This window comes from Microcaecilia unicolor, chromosome 7, assembly GCF_901765095.1.
Source record: "Microcaecilia unicolor chromosome 7, aMicUni1.1, whole genome shotgun sequence".
Classification (NCBI taxonomy): Eukaryota; Metazoa; Chordata; class Amphibia; order Gymnophiona; family Siphonopidae; genus Microcaecilia; species Microcaecilia unicolor.
The window spans coordinates 118262637-118282382 of NC_044037.1; the positions used below are offsets into that span (position 1 = coordinate 118262637).

A 19746-nucleotide genomic window follows, 5' to 3' on the forward strand; every position below is an offset into this window, starting at 1 on the left:
TGGCTTCCCAGAAAGAAGGTAAGCAGAAGTTATCATTTATTTAAGCCATCTAGAAATAATGGGCTTAGAAGCCACTAAACCCTTAAGGAAGTCCCCAGTAAGCAGAAACAGACGGTCTGAGTGCCGAAATTCCTCCGTAACCTAGTGCTTAACCCTTAGATAGTGCTTAACCCTCTTAACATCCAGAGTCCGTAGCATTCGCTGGACTTCCAAACCGGAGGAAGAGCCTAAGACCGGCAAAACCGCCAACTGGGAGAGATGAAAACGCAAAACGACTTTAGGAAGAAACAGAGGCGTGGGATGCAAAACCATTGCTCTTTAGAAGACTCAAAAAATGTCATTCTACAGGAGAAGGCTTGTAATTCTGACACACTCTAGCCAAAGCTCTAGCTACCGAAAATACCGTTTTGAGCATCAAATCCTTAAGGGAACAAGAAGACTGGTTCAAACAGAGACCTAGTGAGGACGGACAGAACCAAATTAAGATCCCCACCCATGTCCTCTCCCATCTTGCTCACTACTGCAATACCCTACTTACCCCCGTCCCTCACCACCTCACCATCTCTCCTGTCTCCCTCCTCCTTCCTAGCTCTCAACCTTCAACACTTCCTTCCTGCCATTAACCCATCCCCATTCCTCCTAAGCGCATCCCGTCTTCGTCGCCCTACCTCCCCCACCCTCCTCCGCACTCTCTTGCTCCTCCTCTTGCTATCCGCAGGAGACATCAATCCCAATCCAGGTCCCCCACACCTGTCCTCGTCCTATCCATGCAAACGTTTCCGGGATGTCTCCAATCTCATATCTATTCCCCTCCTCCCCCCCTCTTCCCTCCCCTTTTCATGTGCACTGTGGAATGCCCACTCAGTCTGCAACAAACTTCCCTTCACCCACGATCTCTTCATCTCTCATTTCCTTCACCTGCTTGCCCTAACTGAAACCTGGCTCTCCCCTGATGACTCTGCCTCAGTTGCGGCTCTATGCCATGGAGGCTATCTCTTCTCCCACACTCCCCGCCTAGTTGGCCGCGGAGGAGGCGTCGGGTTACTACTCTCACCCTCCTGTAGTTTCCAACCCCTCCTCCTTCCACAGTCTCACTGCTTCTCATCCTTTGAAGTCCACTCCATCCGTCTATTCTACCCGTTGCCACTCAGAGTGGCAGTCATTTACCGCCCCCCTGATAAATCCCTCTCTTCCTTCCTCACCGACTTCGATGCCTGGCTTTCTGTTTTTTCTTGTACCCTCATCTCCATCTCTCATTCTCGGAGACTTTAACATACACATTGATGACCCGTCCAACTCTCACGCTTCTCAGTTCCTCACTCTAACATCCTCCTTCAACCTTCAGCTGTGTTCTACCACCCCTACTCACCGTGATGGCCATTGCCTTGACCTCGTCCTCTCCTCTTCCGGCTCACCCTCCAATTTCCACGTATCAGCTCTTCCTCTCTCTGATCATCACCTGATCACCTTCACATTTCTTCACCCTCCCCCTCAGCCCCGCCCTACATTAACCACTACTTCCAGGAATCTCCAGGCTATTGACCCTCCCACCTTATCATCTAGTATTTCTAATCTCCTCCCCTCCATCATGTCCTCCGAGTCTGTCGACAAGGCTGTCTCCGCTTACAATGCCACTCTCTCCTCTGTTCTGGACACCCTTGCACCATCCACCTCCCGTCCCACAAGGCGTACTAATCCCCAGCCCTGGCTGACCCCTTGCATCCGTTACCTTCACTCCTGTCCTCTCCTGGTTCTCCTCCTATCTCTCCTACCGCACCTTCAAAGTTCACTCTCATGGATCTTCCTCCACCCCCATCCCCTTATCTGTTGGTGTTCCCCAGGGATCTATCCTTGGACCCCTTCTCTTCTCAATCTACACCTCTTCCCTGGGCTCCCTGATCTCATCTCATGGTTTCCAGTATCATCTCTATGCTGATGACAGCCAACTGTATCTCTCCACACCAGACATCACCGCGGAGACCCAGGCAAAGGTATCGGCCTGCTTATCCGACATTGCTGCCTGGATGTCCAACCGCCACCTGAAACTGAACATGTCCAAGCTTATCGTCTTTCCACCAAAACCCACTTCTCCTCTTCCTCCACTTTCTATCTCAGTTGATAACACCCTCATCCTCCCCGTCTCATCTGCCCGCAACCTCGGAGTCATCTTTGACTCCTCTTTCTCCTTCTCTGCGCATATCCAACAGATAGCCAAGACCTGTCGCTTCTTCCTCTTTAACATCAGCAAAATTCGCCCTTTCCTCTCTGAACACACCACCCGAACTCTCGTCCACGCTCTCGTTACCTCTCGCCTGGACTACTGCAACTTACTCCTCACCGGCCTCCCACTTAGCCATCTATCCCCCCTTCAATCTGTTCAGAACTCTGCTGCATGTCTCATATTCCGCCAGAACCGATATACTCATATCACCCCTCTCCTCAGGTCACTTCACTGGCTTCCGATCAGATACCACATTCAATTCAAGCTTCTCCTTCTTACCTACAAATGCACTCAGTCTGCTGCCCCTCACTATCTTTCTACCCTCATCTCCCCTTACGTTCCCGCCCGTAACCTTCGTTCACAGGATAAATCCCTCCTCTCAGTACCCTTCTCCGCCAACTCCAGGCTCCGCTCATTCTGCCTCGCCTCACCCTATGCTTGGAACAACCTTCCTGAGCCCTTACGCCAAGCCCCCTCCCTGCCCGTCTTCAAGTCTTTGCTTAAAGCCCACCTCTTCAATGCTGTGTTCGGCACCTAACCCTTACCGTTCAGTGAATCCAGACTGCCCCAATTTGACTGCCCCTATCGGATCGACCGTTCACTTGTCTATTAGATTGTAAGCTCTTTGAGCAGGGACTGTCTCTCTTTGTTAAATTGTACAGCGCTGCATAATCCTAGTAGCGCTCTAGAAATGTTAAGTAGTAGTAGTAAGATCCCAAGCTGTAAAGAGGGCCCTAGCCTGAGGATGAAAGAGACTGACTCCCTTCAAAAAACGAGACACATCCAAATGACTAGCCACAGTCTTACCCTGCACGCGCCCTTGAAAGGAGGAGAATGCTGAAACTTGCACTTTAAGGGAAGCGAGAGCCAAGCCTTTATCAAACCCATGCTGCAAAAAATCCAACACTAACAAAGCGCGCAAGAAAGAGTTGCCTTGCACACCACGCCACAAAAATCCACCATGTTCTAACATAATTCAGAGATGTTGACCGACGGTGCAAACGAAGCATGGTGGAAATTACCTGAGAAGAGTAACCTCTCGTCGTTAAATGAGCCCATTCAAGAGCCAGGCCATAAGACAAAACTGAGCCGGGTCTGGATGAAGAATCAGACCCTGGACTCGAAGGTCGGACTGTTCCATAAGCCGAAAAGGAGGAATGGTGGGCTTTAAATCTAGACTGAAAGCCCACCTCTTTAACATTGCTTTTGACTCGTAACCACTTGTAACCACTCGCCTCCACCTACCCTCCTCTCCTCCTTCCTGTACACATTAATTAATTGATTTGATTTGCTTACTTTATTTTTGTCTATTAGATTGTAAGCTCTTTGAGCAGGGACTCTTTCTTCTATGTTTGTGCAGCACTGCGTACGCCTTGTAGCGCTATAGAAATGCTAAATAGTAGTAGTAGTAGTGGTCAAAAGGCACATGAAATCTGCGTACCACGGCCTACAGGGCTAATCCAGAGCCACCAAAATCACAGGACCTCCGTGCGCCTCGATCCGCTGGATGAGCCATCCCAGAAGAGGCCACGGAGGAAACACATAGGGAAGACCCAAGGGCCACTGCTATAGGAGAGTATCTGTGACTGAAGAAGCAGGGCACCTTTGCATTGAGGCTTGCGGTGAATAGATCCAGGAGTGGGAATCCCCACTGATCCACTATCGATTGAAAGGCCTGCAGACTGAGGGACCATTCTCCCAGATCCTGGGTGTAACGGCTGAGAAAATCCACTTGAATGTTCGCCACTCCTGCTACATGAGAAACTGAGAGGGCGCTCAGATGATGCTCCGCCCAGTCCATGAGCTTCACAGATTCCTGCTGTAACTGGCAACTTCTCATCCCCCCTTGCCAATTGACTTGAGCCACCGCTGTTTTGTTGTCTGAAAGAATGCGTACTCCCAGCAGAGAACAAAAGGCCTCCAGAGCCAACCGAATCGCCCTGGGTTCTAACAGGTTGATCAATAAGGATGCTTCCTGAAGGGACCAAAGACTTTGCACAAACCTCCCCAGGCAGCGGGCTTCCCAGCCCTTTAGGCTGGCATCTGTCGTCACTGCTATCCACTGGGGCATATTCAGTGGCATCCCCTTGATCAAACTGTCTGCAGCCACCAGAATAGACTACTGCACTCCTGGGTCCGTAGAGGCAATCTCACCTGTAGAGAGTCCGAGGAGACCACCTGGATAGGAGGGACCTCATGTGTGCCCTGGCCCAAGGCACTACATCTATTGTTGCTTCCATAGATCCCAAAACTTGCAGATAATCCCAAGCACAGGGAAAGTGCCTTCGCAGCAATACCTGAATCTGAGATTGTAACTTGAGAATTCTGCTCTGAGGAAGAAAAATCTGGCCTCATGCTGTGCCGAAAGACACTCCCAAGATAAGGCAGGTACCACTGGCACTTATTCAGATAATGGCAGTACTCAGTCCACCAACCGGATAACTTAGAACACTTTTTATTTTTCCTAAATTATCTGGATAGCAGACTGGATATTTCCACTATCTGGATAAGTTCCAGGACTACCCTGGTTTTGGCCTGGCACTATCTGCATAATATTATTACTATCTGCATATGCCAGGGTGGTCTGAAAGAATGTTCAGAGGCACTGTCCAGATAGTGGTTCTGAATATCTTGGTCAAAGGCACTTATCCAGATAGCAGGTGTTGTTATCTGGATAAGAGCTTTTGAATATTGACCTGTATAGTATTTTGTTTTTGCCACTCCCAGGAGTCTAGTGAACAAAATATTACCTCTGAAATCTAAAGTTCATATTCTTGGAGCTGTCCATGACTTTGAGTTGACAATGAAGACTCATACCATGTACGGCATGTTCCTGTTTTGCTCAGCAGCATATTATTTATAATTGTCAACCTTTACCTTCACATGATGAACTGGCATCAGTAATATGTTTTGGTTCCCAATTGCCTGGATTATTTCAGTCGCTGGGTTGCATCAGTCTGTTTCACAGGTTACAGTTTGTTTAAAATACTGCTGAACATTTATTGATGGGTATGAAATTTCATCACCATATCATCATCATTGTCAACTGTATTTGATATATTGACAGTACAGCTAAATGGTTTACAATAGATGTAAAATTATAGGGTTGAAAGAAAACACAGAGTTCTTGAGACGAGGGGCTAAGTTACAGGCATAAGTCACGGAGAGAGTAGTGGATGCTTGGAATGCCCTCCCGCGGGAGGTGGTGGAAACGAAAACGGTAACGGAATTCAAACATGCGTGGAATAAACATAAAGGAATCCTGCTCAGAAGGAATGGATCCTAAAGAGCTTAGACAAGATTGGGTGGCAAAGCCGGTGGCGGGAGACGGAGATGGTGCTGGGCAGACTTATACGGCCTGTGCCAGAGCCGGTGGTGGGAGGCGGGACTGGTGGTTTGGAGGCGGGGATAGTGCTGGGCAGACTTATACGGTCTGTGCCCTGAAAGGACAGGTACAAATCAAAGTAAGGTATACATAAAAAGTAGCACATGTGAGTTTATCTTGTTGGGCAGACTGGATGGACCGTGCAGGTCTTTTTCTGCCGTCATCTACTATATGTTACTATGTATAATAACAATTAAACCTACAAAATTCTACAGGGATAACAAAAGGAAGGAGAAATAAGCGCAGGACAAGAGGAAGTCAGGGTAGGGATAACTGCTACAGAAGGTCCTTGTGACCAAGGCAGAAGCTCAGCCTCACACAGTTTGTTAGAGGAAATGCTTGAGTAAAATAGAAAGTCTTCAATGAAGATTTAAACTTGTTATGAGACAGTTCAGAGCAAATATGTAGTGTATCCCATTCCACAAGACAGGTGCTACAACAGGAAAACATGACTAATGCAGAAAATTAGCGTTTGATTCGAAGATAAGATGGGATAACAATAATGTTGGGAAGACCTCGGAGAACGAGAAGGAACATAAAACGTGAAAAGGAATGGAAAGCTCAATAAACAAGAATAATTATTTTAAAGGAGACAATATGCAAGACAGAGCCATACTCTATCAAATTTCCAATGATATCATTGTATGTGGAATAGTGAGTTGCAATAATCCAATCATGATAAAACCAGAGAATGAAACAAGAGGTGCATGGCATTCTTATCTATCAGGGAGTGGATGTAATACAATTGGCATAATTTGAATAATAATTTCTTCACTAAATCTAAAATGAGAGGTGAAAGAAAAGGGTATTGTCAAAGGTGACTGAGCATTTTCACTGATTCCTTATAAGGGACCAGTAAGCCATGAATCTGAGTGTGGCTAATTAGTTTCTGGACCTGATGCCAGGAAAAGATCATATAACTACATTTAGAGGGATTCAGTTTCAAACCATTGATGGCAAGCCAGTCTATGATCTTATTAGGCTTAGAGGAATGGTCAGGAATAAAAGAGAGAGTGTGGGTCGATCTAAAAAAACAATTGGAGGTCATAAACATATATAGAAAACACAAAACCAAGCGACTGAATAAGGAAAACAAGAGGAGCCAGGAAAATATTGAAAAGGATTGGACCAAAAACAGATCCCTGGGATACACCACAGTCAATACAAGGGTAGAGAGGCAGACACAACCAATAGACCTGAAACCATATTTTGCCTACTTCAGAATTTCTTCATTGTTTTTCAGTACATTTCAAAATCAAGTATTTCAAACTTAGAGTTCATTTACAAACAAACCAAATAAGGTAAGTAAATGCATAAAACTTTTAACACCTGCTTCTGTATGAACCGAAAAGACAGAGTCAGTCATCTCAAGAGGTCAGTCGAGATCGTGTCTCCAAAAGAGGCAAGATTAGAGGAAAATAGGAAAAAAAATCCTTTCTGTGTGGGCCTTGTTTATCAAATTCACTGCAAGGGATTTATAGGCAGTGGAGGAATATATGGGTTTTCAAAAGCTGTCAGGCCTCACTATTTTTCGTCAGCATTTAGTTGAAAGTATGCACTTGTTACACTGATTTTAGACACAGGATTAAGATACTAAGAGCTTGATTTCAATTGTTTGAGTTGCTTTTGTTCATCTATGTTTGTGCGCCCTTGCCTTGAACTTTTGGTTAGATAGGCACTATAATGTAATAAATACGCTCTCTAAATGTAATAAATAAATACACTCTCTTACCACATTTCTGGTTTACTCTATAGGACAGGAACTTAGATTTGAGCATCCCTCTACTTGGATTCCCCACTGGTATGACCAGTTTCATTCTACGAGCTCTTAGCTCTCAGAGAACGGGTCCGTTCTCTTGAGGCTAGAGTAGCAGACTTGGTGGAGCTGAGGGAGACAGAGAGGTACATAGAGGAAACCTACAGGGATGATGCAGAGAAGTCCCACCACCAGTCTGGTAGCCCCTGTGCTGCCTTGGGGGAGGGAGGTCTCCTAGAAGGAGAGCATCACCCTGGTGAAGTAGGAAGTACTCCTGTAGCCAGGATCTGCCCACCAGGGGACGTACTATCCTCTCGCACCAAGGATATGTCTCCAAGTTCTGCCCAGGAGGGAAGGGTTAGGACAGCTGTTGTAGTTGGTGATTTGATCATTAGGCATATAGATAGCTGAGTGGCTGGTGGTTGTGAGGATCACCTGGTGAATTGCCTGTCTGGTGCGAAGGTGGAGGACCTCATGTCTCACCTAGACAGGATCGTAGATAGTGCTTGGGAGGAATCAGCTGTCTTAGTACATGTGGGTACCAATGACATAGGAAAATGTGGGAGAGAGGTTCTGGAAACCAAATTTAGGCTCTTAGGTAGAAAGTTGAAGTCTAGATCCTCCAGGGTCACATTTTCAGAGATGCTTCCCATTCCACGTGCAGGACCCAAAAGGCAAACAGAGCTCTAAATTCTCATGCGTGGTTGAGACGATGGTGCAGGGATGAGGGATTTAGATTTGTTAGGAACTGGGTGACATTCTGGGAAAGGGGGAGACTGTTCCAAAAGGATGGGCTCCACCTTAACCAGGATGGAAACAGGCTGCTGGCGCTAACTTTTAAAAAGGAGATAGAGCAGCTTTTAAACTAGAATGGGGGGAGGGGAGCCAACAGTCACTCAGGAGCGCATGGTTCGGTGTGGAGTATCCTTGAAGGATACTATTGAAACAGGACATTTAGGGAATCCTAGTAGAGAGGTTTCAACAATGCTTAAAGTAAGTCAGGAGTGCTTAATGAGAGAGCAGGATAAAGGTTGTGCATTATCCCCTTCAAATTCTAAGCAGCTTGTAGATCAAAGGGAAAAACACAATTTGAAGAGCCTGTATATAAATGCTAGAAGCCTAAAAAATAAGATGGGAAAGTTAGAATATATAGCAGTAAGTGATGAGGAAGATATAATAGGCATCTCAGAGACTTGATGGAAAGAGGACAATCAATGGGATACTGTGTTAACAGGGTACAAATTGTATCACAGTGATAGAGAGGATCAAATTGGAGGAGGGGTTGTGTTATATGTTAAAGAGGGAATCGAGTTAGATAAGATAAACATTCCACATGAGACAGACAGCAGCGTGGAATCATTATGGATAGAAATTCCGTGTGTGAAGGGAAGAAGTATTCTTTTAGGGCTGTACTACCGTCCACCAGGATAGAATGAACATATGGATGAAGAAATGTTTACAGAGATTAGGAAAGCTGGCAAATTGGTCAGTGCTATAATAATGGGTGATTTCAATTACCACTACTACTTAGCATTTCTATAGCGCTGCCAGGGTTACGCAGCGCTGTACAAGTTTAGACAAGGGGAACGACAGTCCCTGCTCAAGAGAGCTTACAATCTAAAGGTAATAAGCTATGTAGTCAGTGTATGTATCTGGAATGGGGAAGGTGGTTAGGCGCCAAAAGCAAGAGAGAAGAGATGGGCTTTGAGTAAGGACTTGAAAATGGGCAGGGAGGGCGCACGGCGTATGGGCTCAGGAAGTCTGTTCCAGGCATAAGGTGGGGCGAGGCAGAAGGGGCAGAGTCTGGAGTTAGCGGTGGTGGAGAAGGGTACAGATAGGAGTGATTTGTCCTGAGAGCGGAGGTTACGGGTGGGAACATATGGGGAGAGGAGGGTAGAGAGGTAATGGGGGGCTGCAGATTGAGTGCACTTGAAGGTCAATAGGAGAAGCTTGAATTGTATACGGTAGTGGATCGGGAGCCAGTAAAGCGACTTGAGGAGAGGGGTGATATGAGAGTATCGGTTCACGCTGTAGATAAGACGTGCGGCGGAGTTTTGGACAGATTGAAGGGGGGATAGGTGGCTAAGCGGGAGGCCAGCGAGGAGAAGGTTGCAATAGTCAAGACGAGAGGTAACGAGTGAGTGGACGAGAGTTCGGGTGGTCTGTTCAGAAAGGAATGGGCGAATTTTGCTAATATTATAGAGGAAGAAGCGACAGGTCTTAGCTGTCTGCTGGATATGGGCAGAGAAGGAGAGGGAGGAGTCGAAAATGACTCCGAGATTGCGGGCTGAAGAGACGGGGAGGATGAGGGCATAGTCAACAGAGACGGAGAGTGGGGGAAGAGGAGAAGAGGGTTTGGGTGGGAAGACAAGGAGTTCAGTCGTAGCCATGTTCAGTTTCAGATGCCGGTTGGACATCCAGGCAGCGATGTCGGAGAGGCAGGCCGAAACTTTGGCCTGGGTTTCAACTGTGATGTCGGGAGTGGAGAGGTAAAGCTGGGTGTCATCAGCATAGAGATGGAGCTGGAATCCATGTGATGAGATCAAGGAGCCCAGGGAAGAGGTGTATATCGAGAAAAGAAGCGGTCCAAGGACAGGTCCTTGAGGGACCCCAACAGAGAGCGGGATGGGGGTGGAAGAAGAGCCATTAGAAAATACTCTGAAGGTGCGATGGGAAAGATACGAGGAGAACCAGGAAAGGACGGAACCCTAGAATCCAAATGAGGACAGTGTGTCAAGAAGTAACTTATGATTGACGGTGTCAAAGGCGGCAGATAGGTCGAGGAGGATGAGTATGGAATAGTGACCTTTGGATTTGGCAAGGAACAGGTCATTGCAGACTTTAGAGAGTGCTGTTTCTGTTGAGTGTAGTGGACGAAAGCCGGATTGAAGCGGGTCGAGGACGGCCTGAGAGGAGAAGAATTCAAGGCAGTGGCTGTGGACAGCACGTTCAAGTAATTTGGAGAGGAAGGGTAGAAGAGAGATGGGGCGGTAGTTGGAGGGACAGGTGGGGTCAAGCGATGCTTTTTTGAGAAGTGGTGTGATTACAGCGTGCTTGAAGGTGTCAGGGAACGTAGCAGTGGAGAGAGAGAGGTTGAGGATGTGACAGATTGAGGGGTTAACTGTAGGAGAGATGTTGGTAGGTAGGTTGGTGGGAATGGGATCAGAGGAACAGGTGGTGCACTTAGAGGAAGAAAGAAGGCGAGCAGTTTCCTCTTCGGTGATCTGAGGGAAAGAGGAGAAGGAGGCCAGGTTAGGTTGGTTGAGGGAGTGGGTTAAGAAGCCACAGGGAGGAGAAGGCTTGGAAGTGAATTCAAGGTTTATCTTCTGTACTTTATCGCGGAAGTAGTCAGCTAGTGTTTGAGGAGAGAGTGAGGGGGGGGGGTGGGAGCAGAGGGTACTTTAAGTAGGGAGTTGAGGGTGGCGAAGAGGTGATGAGGGTTGGAGCCAAGAGAATTGGTTAATTGAGAATAATATTCCTGTTTGACAAGGAATAGGGAGGACTGGAAGGAGGATAGCATGGATTTGTAATGGGTGAAGTCTGACAGGGTGCGAGATTTTCTCCAGAGTCGTTCAGCAGATCGGGTGCAGGAGCGGAGGTAACGGATGCAAGGGGTTAACCAGGGCTGAGGATTAATGCGCTTAGTGGGGTCGAGAGACAGATGGTGCTAGGGTATCCAGAGCAGTGGAGAGAATTTTATTGTAGGTAGAGACAGCCGTGTCGACAGATTCAGAAGACGAGATGGAAGGGAAGAGAGTGGAGATGTGAGAGGATAGGGTAGGGGGGTCGACAGCTTGGAGATTCCTGAAGGCACTGGTTATAGTTGGGCGAGGTTGAGGGGGAGGGTGATGAAGTGTGAGGGTGATTAGGTGATGATCTGAGATAGGAAGGACTGAGGTGCAGAAATTGGAAGGTGAGCAGGAAGAGAAGAGAACGAGGTCGAGACAATGGCCATCACGGTGAGTAGGGGAGGTAGAGCATAGTTGGAGGTTAAAGGCGGATATCAGAGTAAGGAATTTAGAAGCGTACGAGTTGGATGGGTTGTCAACGTGGATGTTAAAATCGCCAAGAATGAGGGATGGAGATGCGGGATCAAGAAAAACGGTGAGCCAAGCGTCAAAGTCAGTAAGGAATGAAGAGAGGGGCTTATCAGGGGGGCGGTAGATGACTGCAACTCTGAGTGGTAGTGGGTAGAATAGCCGGATGGAGTGAGCTTCAAAGGACGAGAAGCAGTGAGATTGCGGTAGGAGGAGGGGTTGGAAGCTACAGGAGGGCGAGAGAAGTAACCTGACGCCTCCGCCACGGCCATCTGGGCGGGGAGTGTGGGAGAAGAGATAACCTCCATGACAAAGGGCCGCGACTGAGGCAGAGTCGTCAGGGGAGAGCCAGGTTTCGGTTAGGGCGAGCAGTTGGAGGGAACGAGAGATGAAGAGATCGTGGGTGAAGGGCAGTTTGTTGCCTGGATAAATGTTACATTGACTGAATAAATGTTACATCAGGGAGTGCCAAGGAGATACAACTTCTAGATGTAATAAACGACTGCTTCTTGGAGCAGCTGGCCCAGGAACCAACGAGAGGGGGAGCCATTTTGGATCTGGTCCTTGGTGGCGTGCGAGGCATAGTGCAAGAGGTGGCAGTGTTGGGTCCCCTGGAAAACAGTGATCATAACATGATTAAGTTTGATCTACTATCTGGGATGAACCCGCAAAAGTAATCTACTGTAGCTTCATTTAATTTTCGAAAGGACGACTAATAAAATGAGGAAAATGGTTAAAAAGACATTACCAGCTGCAATGGTTAGGTCATCAGTCAGGCGTGATCATACCATCTTGGAAGCACAGTCCAGATGCAGTCCATGTATTTGCAAAGGTGGAAAGAAGAGAAAAAGTCAGCCAGCGTGGTTAAAAGGTGAAGTAAAAGATGCCATTACAGCCAAAAGATTGTCCTTCAAAAAATGGAAAAAGGACTCAAACGAAGAAAATAAGAAGCAACATAAGCACTGGCAAGTCAGATGCAAAGCATTAATACAGAAGGCTAAAAGAGTATATGAAGAGAAACTTGCCACAGAGGCTAAAACTCACAGTAACAACGTTTTCAGAAAGCCTGCGAGGGAATCCGTGGGACCTTTAGATCATGAAGGAGCAAAAGGGGCGTTCAGGGAGGAAAAGTCCATAGTGGAGAAACTGAATGAATTCTTTGCTTCTGTCTTTATGGAAGAAGATGTAAGAGATCTGCCTGTACCGGAAATGGTTTTTGAAGGGCGATGATGCGGAGAAATTGAAAGAAATATCAGTGAACCTGGAAGATGTACTGAGCCAAATTGACAAATTAAAGAGTAGTAAATCCAAGGGTACTCAAAGAACTCAAGCATGAAATTGCTGATCTGCTGTTAGTAATATGTAACCTGTCGTTAAAATTGTCCGTAGTACCTGAAGATTGGAGGGTGGCCATTGTGATGCTGATTTTTAAAAAGGTTTCTAGGGGTGATCTGGGAAATTATAGACCAGTAAGCCTGATGTCGGTACCGGGCAAAATAGTGGAAATTATTATAAAGAATAAAATTATAGAAAACATAGACAAATATGGTTTAATGGGACAGAATCAGCGTCACAGGTTCTGGTGTGGATTAGGAATTGCTTATTGGACAGTAAATAGAGGGTAGGGTTAAATGGTCATTTCTCTCAATGGAGGGAGAGTGAAAAGTGAAATGCCCCAGGGATCTGTACTGGGACCGGTACCATTTAACATATTTATAAATGATATGGAAATCGGAACGACAAGTGAGGTGATTAAATTTGGAGATGATACAAAACTATTCAAGGTTGTTAAAACACGTGCGGACTGTGAAATATTGCAGGAAGACCTTAGGGCGACCAAATGGCAGATGAAATTTAATGTGGACAAATGCAAGGTGATGCACATTGGAAAGAATAATTTGAATCACAGTTACCTGATGCTAGGGTCCACCTTGGGGGGTCTACACTCCAGAAAAAGATCTGGGTATCATTGTAGATAATATGATGAAATCTACTGCTAAGTGTTTGGCAGCAGCCAAAAAGCAAACGGGATGCTAGGAATTATTAGGAAAGGGATGATGAATAAGACCGAAAATACTATAATGCCTTTGTATTGCTCCATGGTGCATCTGCACCTTGAGTATTGCGTTCAGTTCTGGTCACCATATCTCAAAAAAGATATAGCGGAATTAAAAAAGGTTCAAAGAAGAGCGAATAAAATGATAAAGGGGATGGAACTTCTCTCTTATGAGGAAAGGCTAAAGAGACTAGGGCTCTTCAGCTTGGGAAAGAGACAGATGAGGGGAGATATGATGGAGGTCTACAAAATCCTAAGTGGTGTAGAACAAGTAGAACTAAATCGATTTTTTACTCGTTCCAAAAGTACAAAGACTAGGGGGCACTTGAGGAAGTTACATCGAAATACTTTTAAAACAAATAGGAGGAAATTTTTTTTGCTCAACGAATACTTAAGCTCTGGAACTCTTTGCCGGAGGAGATGGTAACAGCGGTTAGTGCACCTGGGTTTAAAAAAGGTTTTGGACAAATTCCTGGAGGAAACGTCCATAGTCTGCTATTGCAAAAGACATGGGAAGCAACTGCTTGCCCTGGGATTTGTAATATGGAGTGTTGGCACAATTTGGGTTTCTGCCAGGTACTTGTGACCTAGCTTGGCCAGTGTTTGGAAAATAGGACACTGGGCTAGGTGGACCATTGGTCTGACCCGGTATGTCAACTTTTATGTTATGTTCTTATGTTATGTTGATGGCAGAGAAAGTAAAGTTGGTTACCTATAATGGGGTCTTCATAGACCTCAGGTTAAATCAGACACATATACCTTCCTGCCATCACTGGATGTTGACTCATGAGCTCTCATATCTTGAGAAATCTGTGAGACAGCAGCAGTTCAGGACCAGTGCACATCTTAGAAAGATCTTTTAGATCTTTTTGAGCTTTGTAAGAGCTGTATCTACCATTGGTGTAGCTACGGGTGGGCCTGCCACCCAATTTCGGCTCAGGCCCGCCCAGGTAGCCAGCAGTTCTCGGTCCTCTTCCTCCTGTTTACATTTTTTTTTAAATGCGGGCCGGTTCCTGAAGCAGAAGTGTAGACCATCGCAGCGCTGCTTGCCGGTGCTCCTACTCGGCACTTATTCCCTGTCCAGATTCAGCTATGTCTCACTTGCGTCCCTTGCTTGCACGATGGCGCCGCAGTGCTCACGGACTGCGATTCTTTCACCACGTGCCCTGCACCTCAGTCTGTTCAAGCTTCTGGAATATAAGCGGGGCTCCAACGGACACCTGCAGAGATGGGAAATGTGAATGTGGGTAAAGCTTTACCCCCCTGGTTTCTAAATACATCTCCCACGGACATGAAGCAAGGCAGAGTCGGGCAGGCCAGGGTTTGGAGGAAATCAGAGAAAGCATGATGCAAGGGGGATCGAGCCTCTGTTCCCTGCACGAGGATGCTTAGCCATGAAAACTTCGCAGCTCAGGAGAACTGAAGCATTAACGTGATCTGGAGTTTTACAGGTAAGGGGACATTAACAGTTAAGGATAAAAGGGTTTCTATCAGACGTATCCCCCTAAAATGTATGCTGAGAAGTAGCCTCAATATTGTAGGGTTACATTGCTTCAATCTCTGAAAATTGTATTGAAAATTGAATTTTGCTGTAGGATGCAGGCTGTATTCATACATAGCTGGGAAACTAATAATTTTTTGCTTATTTATTTATTTATTGCACTTGTATCCCACATTTTCCCACCTATCTGGGTGATGGTGGGCTCTATATGCCCAGGATATTAAAAAAAAAAATAAAATATAAAGCAAGGTGGGGTAAGAAGATGCCAGACCATGGGAGGGATGGGTAAGAGGTAGGACAGGATTGATGCTGGGCTACAAGGAGGACCTGATGCCTAGCTATGGGATGGATGGTGGGGAAGGGAAAGGCTGATACCAGGCTATGGGGATGGATGGTGGGGGGGGGGGGGGGGTAAGGTAGGGAAGGGAAGTGCTGATGCTAAGTTACAGGTCAATTTCTAGTTTTTGGTCATTTTGTAATTGATGAGGGTTGGTCTGTGTTCTGCATGTGACTTGAGTAGGTGAGAAATTCTGCTGGCATGTGGTTTGTGTGGGGATCTATGTGTCTGACTTGTCTGGCTTTTCCAATGGAATGCGAACTGGGGCTATTATTGAGGTGCCTCCAGAATTTGAATACATTGTTATATGTCATTGCTGTAATTATAATACAGGATCCTGTCATGTGCGTTAAGATGTTTGACATTATAGTAGACTTATGTCTGTAATGTAACTATATTTACAAATAGCGTTTTTTCCATTAAGTATGTACATGGTTTATATTCATGCAGGGCAGCTGTTGGGCAGACTACTTAGAAATCCATCATTAAGTGCATTCTAAGGCATTATTTTGTAGTATCCCAAGAAACGCTACTCATACCTATATACATAGTGCCCACCCGTATTAGCTCTGGGCCCACCCAAAAAGTAAGGTCTGGCTACGCCACTGATTTGATGGACAAAGTATGGTAGTTCTTATTTTCTTATGATGCTTTCTAGTATGGAAGTAGACAAATTGTGTCTAAAGAGGAGGCAGAGCCCTGAATAAGTAACATTATTCATATAGAGCAAGAGAAGTTGGTGTGCATAGGTGACTAAATATACAACCCTATTTTCCAGACTTGTATGTAAATTATTAGAACAAGAATTGACGATTTCTAATTTTACTCTTTGATGCTTACATTTGGGATATAAGTGTCATAAAATAAATAAAATACATTTATAGGATCATCTGTTCTCCGTTTTTCTCTTTCCTGCAGATTTATCTTCGTCATGCCTCCTGTGGAGGCACCAGCCATCAGCCTCCATACCTCTCATCCACCACCATCACTTCTGCTTCAAAAAGCTGTCTTCCAAGATACCCTCCAACGGGAGCTCTCCCCCTATGCTAGCTGTTTGCATCGCATCATCTGCAACATGCGTACCCAATTTCCAGATCTGCGCCTCATCCAATATGACTGTGGTAAGGTTTGCAACAGGTGTCAAGGGCATACCCTTCCAAGCTTCCACGTCATTATTATTTGTTTGTTATGCTTTTTTGACCATCTGTATTTTTCTGCAAGTAGTAAGTTTTGGTAGGGGGAGGGGACTCTTTTTTTTTTTTTTTTTTTTTTTTTTTGCTTTTTTTTTCCTACAGGTGAAACAAATTTGAGGATCACTTTGCTACATGATTCTTTGTTTTCTCTGAGGGTGCTTGTTCTCACATGTGGGTCGACGTCTGCGTCAGCCCAGGAAACGGCAATTTTTTAAAGCAAAAAAATATACATACGTTTTGCCAGAGTCTCTTCTGGCGCGTGAATCGCGCTGACTTCCCGCCCATCGCGCGAGCGTGTCCCTTCAGTTTTTTCTTGTCCGCAGACGAGGTGACAGGGTTTTTTTTCTGTGCTTCTTGTAAGGCCCAGGAAAAGAATCTAATGACTTTAATTTTATTTTTCTTTTCTGTTATCTTCTCTTTAAAAAAAAAAAAAAAAAAAAAACTCCCGTACCTAACTTTTAGTTTAGCCCCCTTTTTAAGTTTACTTTCTTTTCGACGCGGCCAGTTCTTCCTTCCTTTTTGTGCCCTTTTTCTTTTAGTAGGCACAATCGCATCTTTTGATTTCACCGAAGCCATTTTTCCTTCCATGTCATCAAAGACACCCAGCGGCATCAAACGTTGTACTTGATGCAACCGGACCATCTCAGGTACCGATACCCACGCCTGGTGTACCCAGTGCTTTGGGCCTGACCATAGCCCAGCCACTTGTAGTCTGTGTCTTCGTATGAAGAAACAGACCCAAGCGTCTCGAGAAGCCCAACAAGAAAAGCTTTTGGGGCTGGGTCCGGTCCCTCGATATCAACATCGGAACCGAGGTCGGCCGCATCGACATTGAGAGGAGCATCGACGTCGGGAGCTAAGGTAATGACTGCTGAGAGACCATCTCACACTGGGAGCAGTGAGGCATCGAGTGGGTCTCCACCTGCCTCGAGGCCTCCTGTTACGCAGGCCCCCCGGGACCGACCTTCATCGGACCCGGGCCCGAGGAGACATGAGGATTCCACGTCTTCCTCATTGGTACCGAGGAGTCTCGATGACGGGCGTCGAGCGAAGGCGAAGATGCACCATCATAGTTCTCCTTCGACACACGCTGCCGGGAGCTCCGGGACGTTGAAGGATTCAGCACCTGAGAAGCATCGGCGCCGAGAGGACCACTCCTCCTCTATACAGGAGGTGCCGATGCATCGGACTTCTAGCAGCCCGGTACCTGCTCCTGAGCCTCAACGGATTCTCACACCACCTGCTCCACCAGTCCCACAGCCTTCTTCGATGGCGGATCTCGATGAGCACATCCAGGCCTTGTTTCCAGAACTTCTGGAGGGACTGCTACGTCAGTCAGCTTTGGTGTCAGGGGTGCTTGCGCCTTCTGCACCATCTGCTGCAGCGGTGTCTGGCCTTTCTCCTGCAGTGAGGTCTCCAGCCCCGGTGCTGCCTATGGCATCGGCTGCCACCCAGGTCGACTCCCCTTCAACGTTGGTGGAGGAAGCTTCGCCGCAGTCCGAGCAGGAGTCGGCCTCTCAACATCGTCATCGAGGACATCGTTCCTTGGCGTTGAGTCAGGCTCAGTCTCGGAGTACCTTATCCGATGCTGAACAGGAGCGTTCGTGGGAGTCAGAGGAAGATCCCAGGTACTTCTCTTCTGATGAGTCCTATGGGATTCCCTCTGATCCTTTCCCTCCACCAGAGAGGAGACTCTCTCCACCGGAGAGTCTATCCTTTTCATCTTTTGTCTGGGAGATGGCTACTGCTATTCCCTTCCCTGTGGAGGTTGAGGATGAGCCCAGGGCTGAGATACTCGAAGTCCTGGACTATTCTTCTCCACCTAAAGAGGCTGTAACAGTTCCTCTGCTTAAGGTACTGAAGAAAGTCCTTATGTGGAACTGGTCGGCCCCTCTGTCTGGCCTTATGATCCCGAAGAAGACTGAATCCCAGTGTCGGATTCACGGTGAACCTGGATTGATGAGGTCTTAGTTACCCCACAATTCTATGGTGGTGGACTCTGCCCTCAAGAGAGCCAGGAGTACTAGAGACTATACTTTGGTGCCCCCAGGCAGAGAAGCTAGGACTTGATTCTTTTGGGAGGAAGACGTATCAGGCCGCTATGCTCGCCGCCAAAATTCAATCATACCAGCTGTTCACGAATGTACACTTGCGGAACTCGGTGAGGCAACTGTTTAGTTTGGTTGATGCACTCCCTCTGGAGCAAGCCGAGCCTTTTCGCCAGGTGGTCAGGCAGCAGAAGGCATGTCGAAAATTCCTGGCCAGGGCTACATTCGACACTTTTGATGTAGCATCCAGAATTGCTGCTCAAAGTATAGTGATGCGCAGACTCTCATGGCTGCGTGTCTCTGACCTGGATCATTCGGTCCAGCAGCGAATGGCGGATGTTCTTTGCCAGGGGCACAATCTTTTTGGTGAAAAACTAGAGGATCTTGTTGATCAGATCAAGAAGCATAATGATGCTATGGATACTTTCTCCTGCTGGGCGTCTTCTGCTACTACTTCCTCATCTAGGAGGTTTTTTTGGGGGAAGAGGAGTTCTCTCTATTCTTATCCTAGACGTAGGTACACTCCTGCTTCTCGGCAGCCGGCCCAGGCTCAGCCCCAGTGCACTCATTCGCGTCAACAGCGTGCGTCCAAGGCCCATGCTGCTCTCCAGCAAAAGCAGGGGAAGGGCTTTTGACTGGCTCCAGTTGAGCATAGCCTCAGTAAAAGTGTCCGTACCAGACTACTTGCCAGTCGGGGGGGGGGGGGGAAGTTGATATTTTTTCACCAAAGGTGGCCTCTCATAACCTCCGACCGGTGGGATCCTTCAAATAGTCTGGTTAGGATACACCCTTAATCTGGAATCCAAATCTCCGAATTGCCCACCGGGAGCTCATTCTTACAGCTCCAAGCACACAGATACTTGCAGAGGAACTCTACGCCCTTCTAAAGGCCCAAGCGGTTGAACCAATTCCACCAGGGGAAGAAGGGCTGGGATTCTATTCCAGGTACTTCCTTGTGCAAAAGAAAACAGGGGGGATGCGTCCCATCCTAGACCTAAGGTCCCTGAACAAATTCCTAGTCCGAGGAAAGTTCAGGATGGTTTCCCTGGGCACCTTTCTTTCCATGATACAAGAGAATGATTGGCTATGCTCTCTGGACTTAAAGGATGCTTACACACATCTCGATACTTCCAGCTCAAAGGAGGTATCTTCGATTTCAGGTAGGAACACAGCACTTTCAGTACTGTGTACTGCCCTTTGGTCTGGCGTCTG

At 46.8% G+C, this 19746-nt stretch overlaps 1 protein-coding gene across 1 annotated transcript in view; it reads left to right on the plus strand.

Moving 5' to 3' along the window:
* SRCAP (Snf2 related CREBBP activator protein) overlaps nucleotides 1–19746 on the plus strand; it is a gene marked incomplete at its 5' end in the record, with an annotated part of 948600 nt that overhangs the window by 665499 nt on the left and 263355 nt on the right. The window contains one exon of the mRNA XM_030210811.1: nucleotides 16212–16414. Within this exon, the coding sequence (XP_030066671.1) occupies nucleotides 16212–16414 (203 nt within the window). The remainder of the gene's footprint in view (nucleotides 1–16211; nucleotides 16415–19746) is intronic.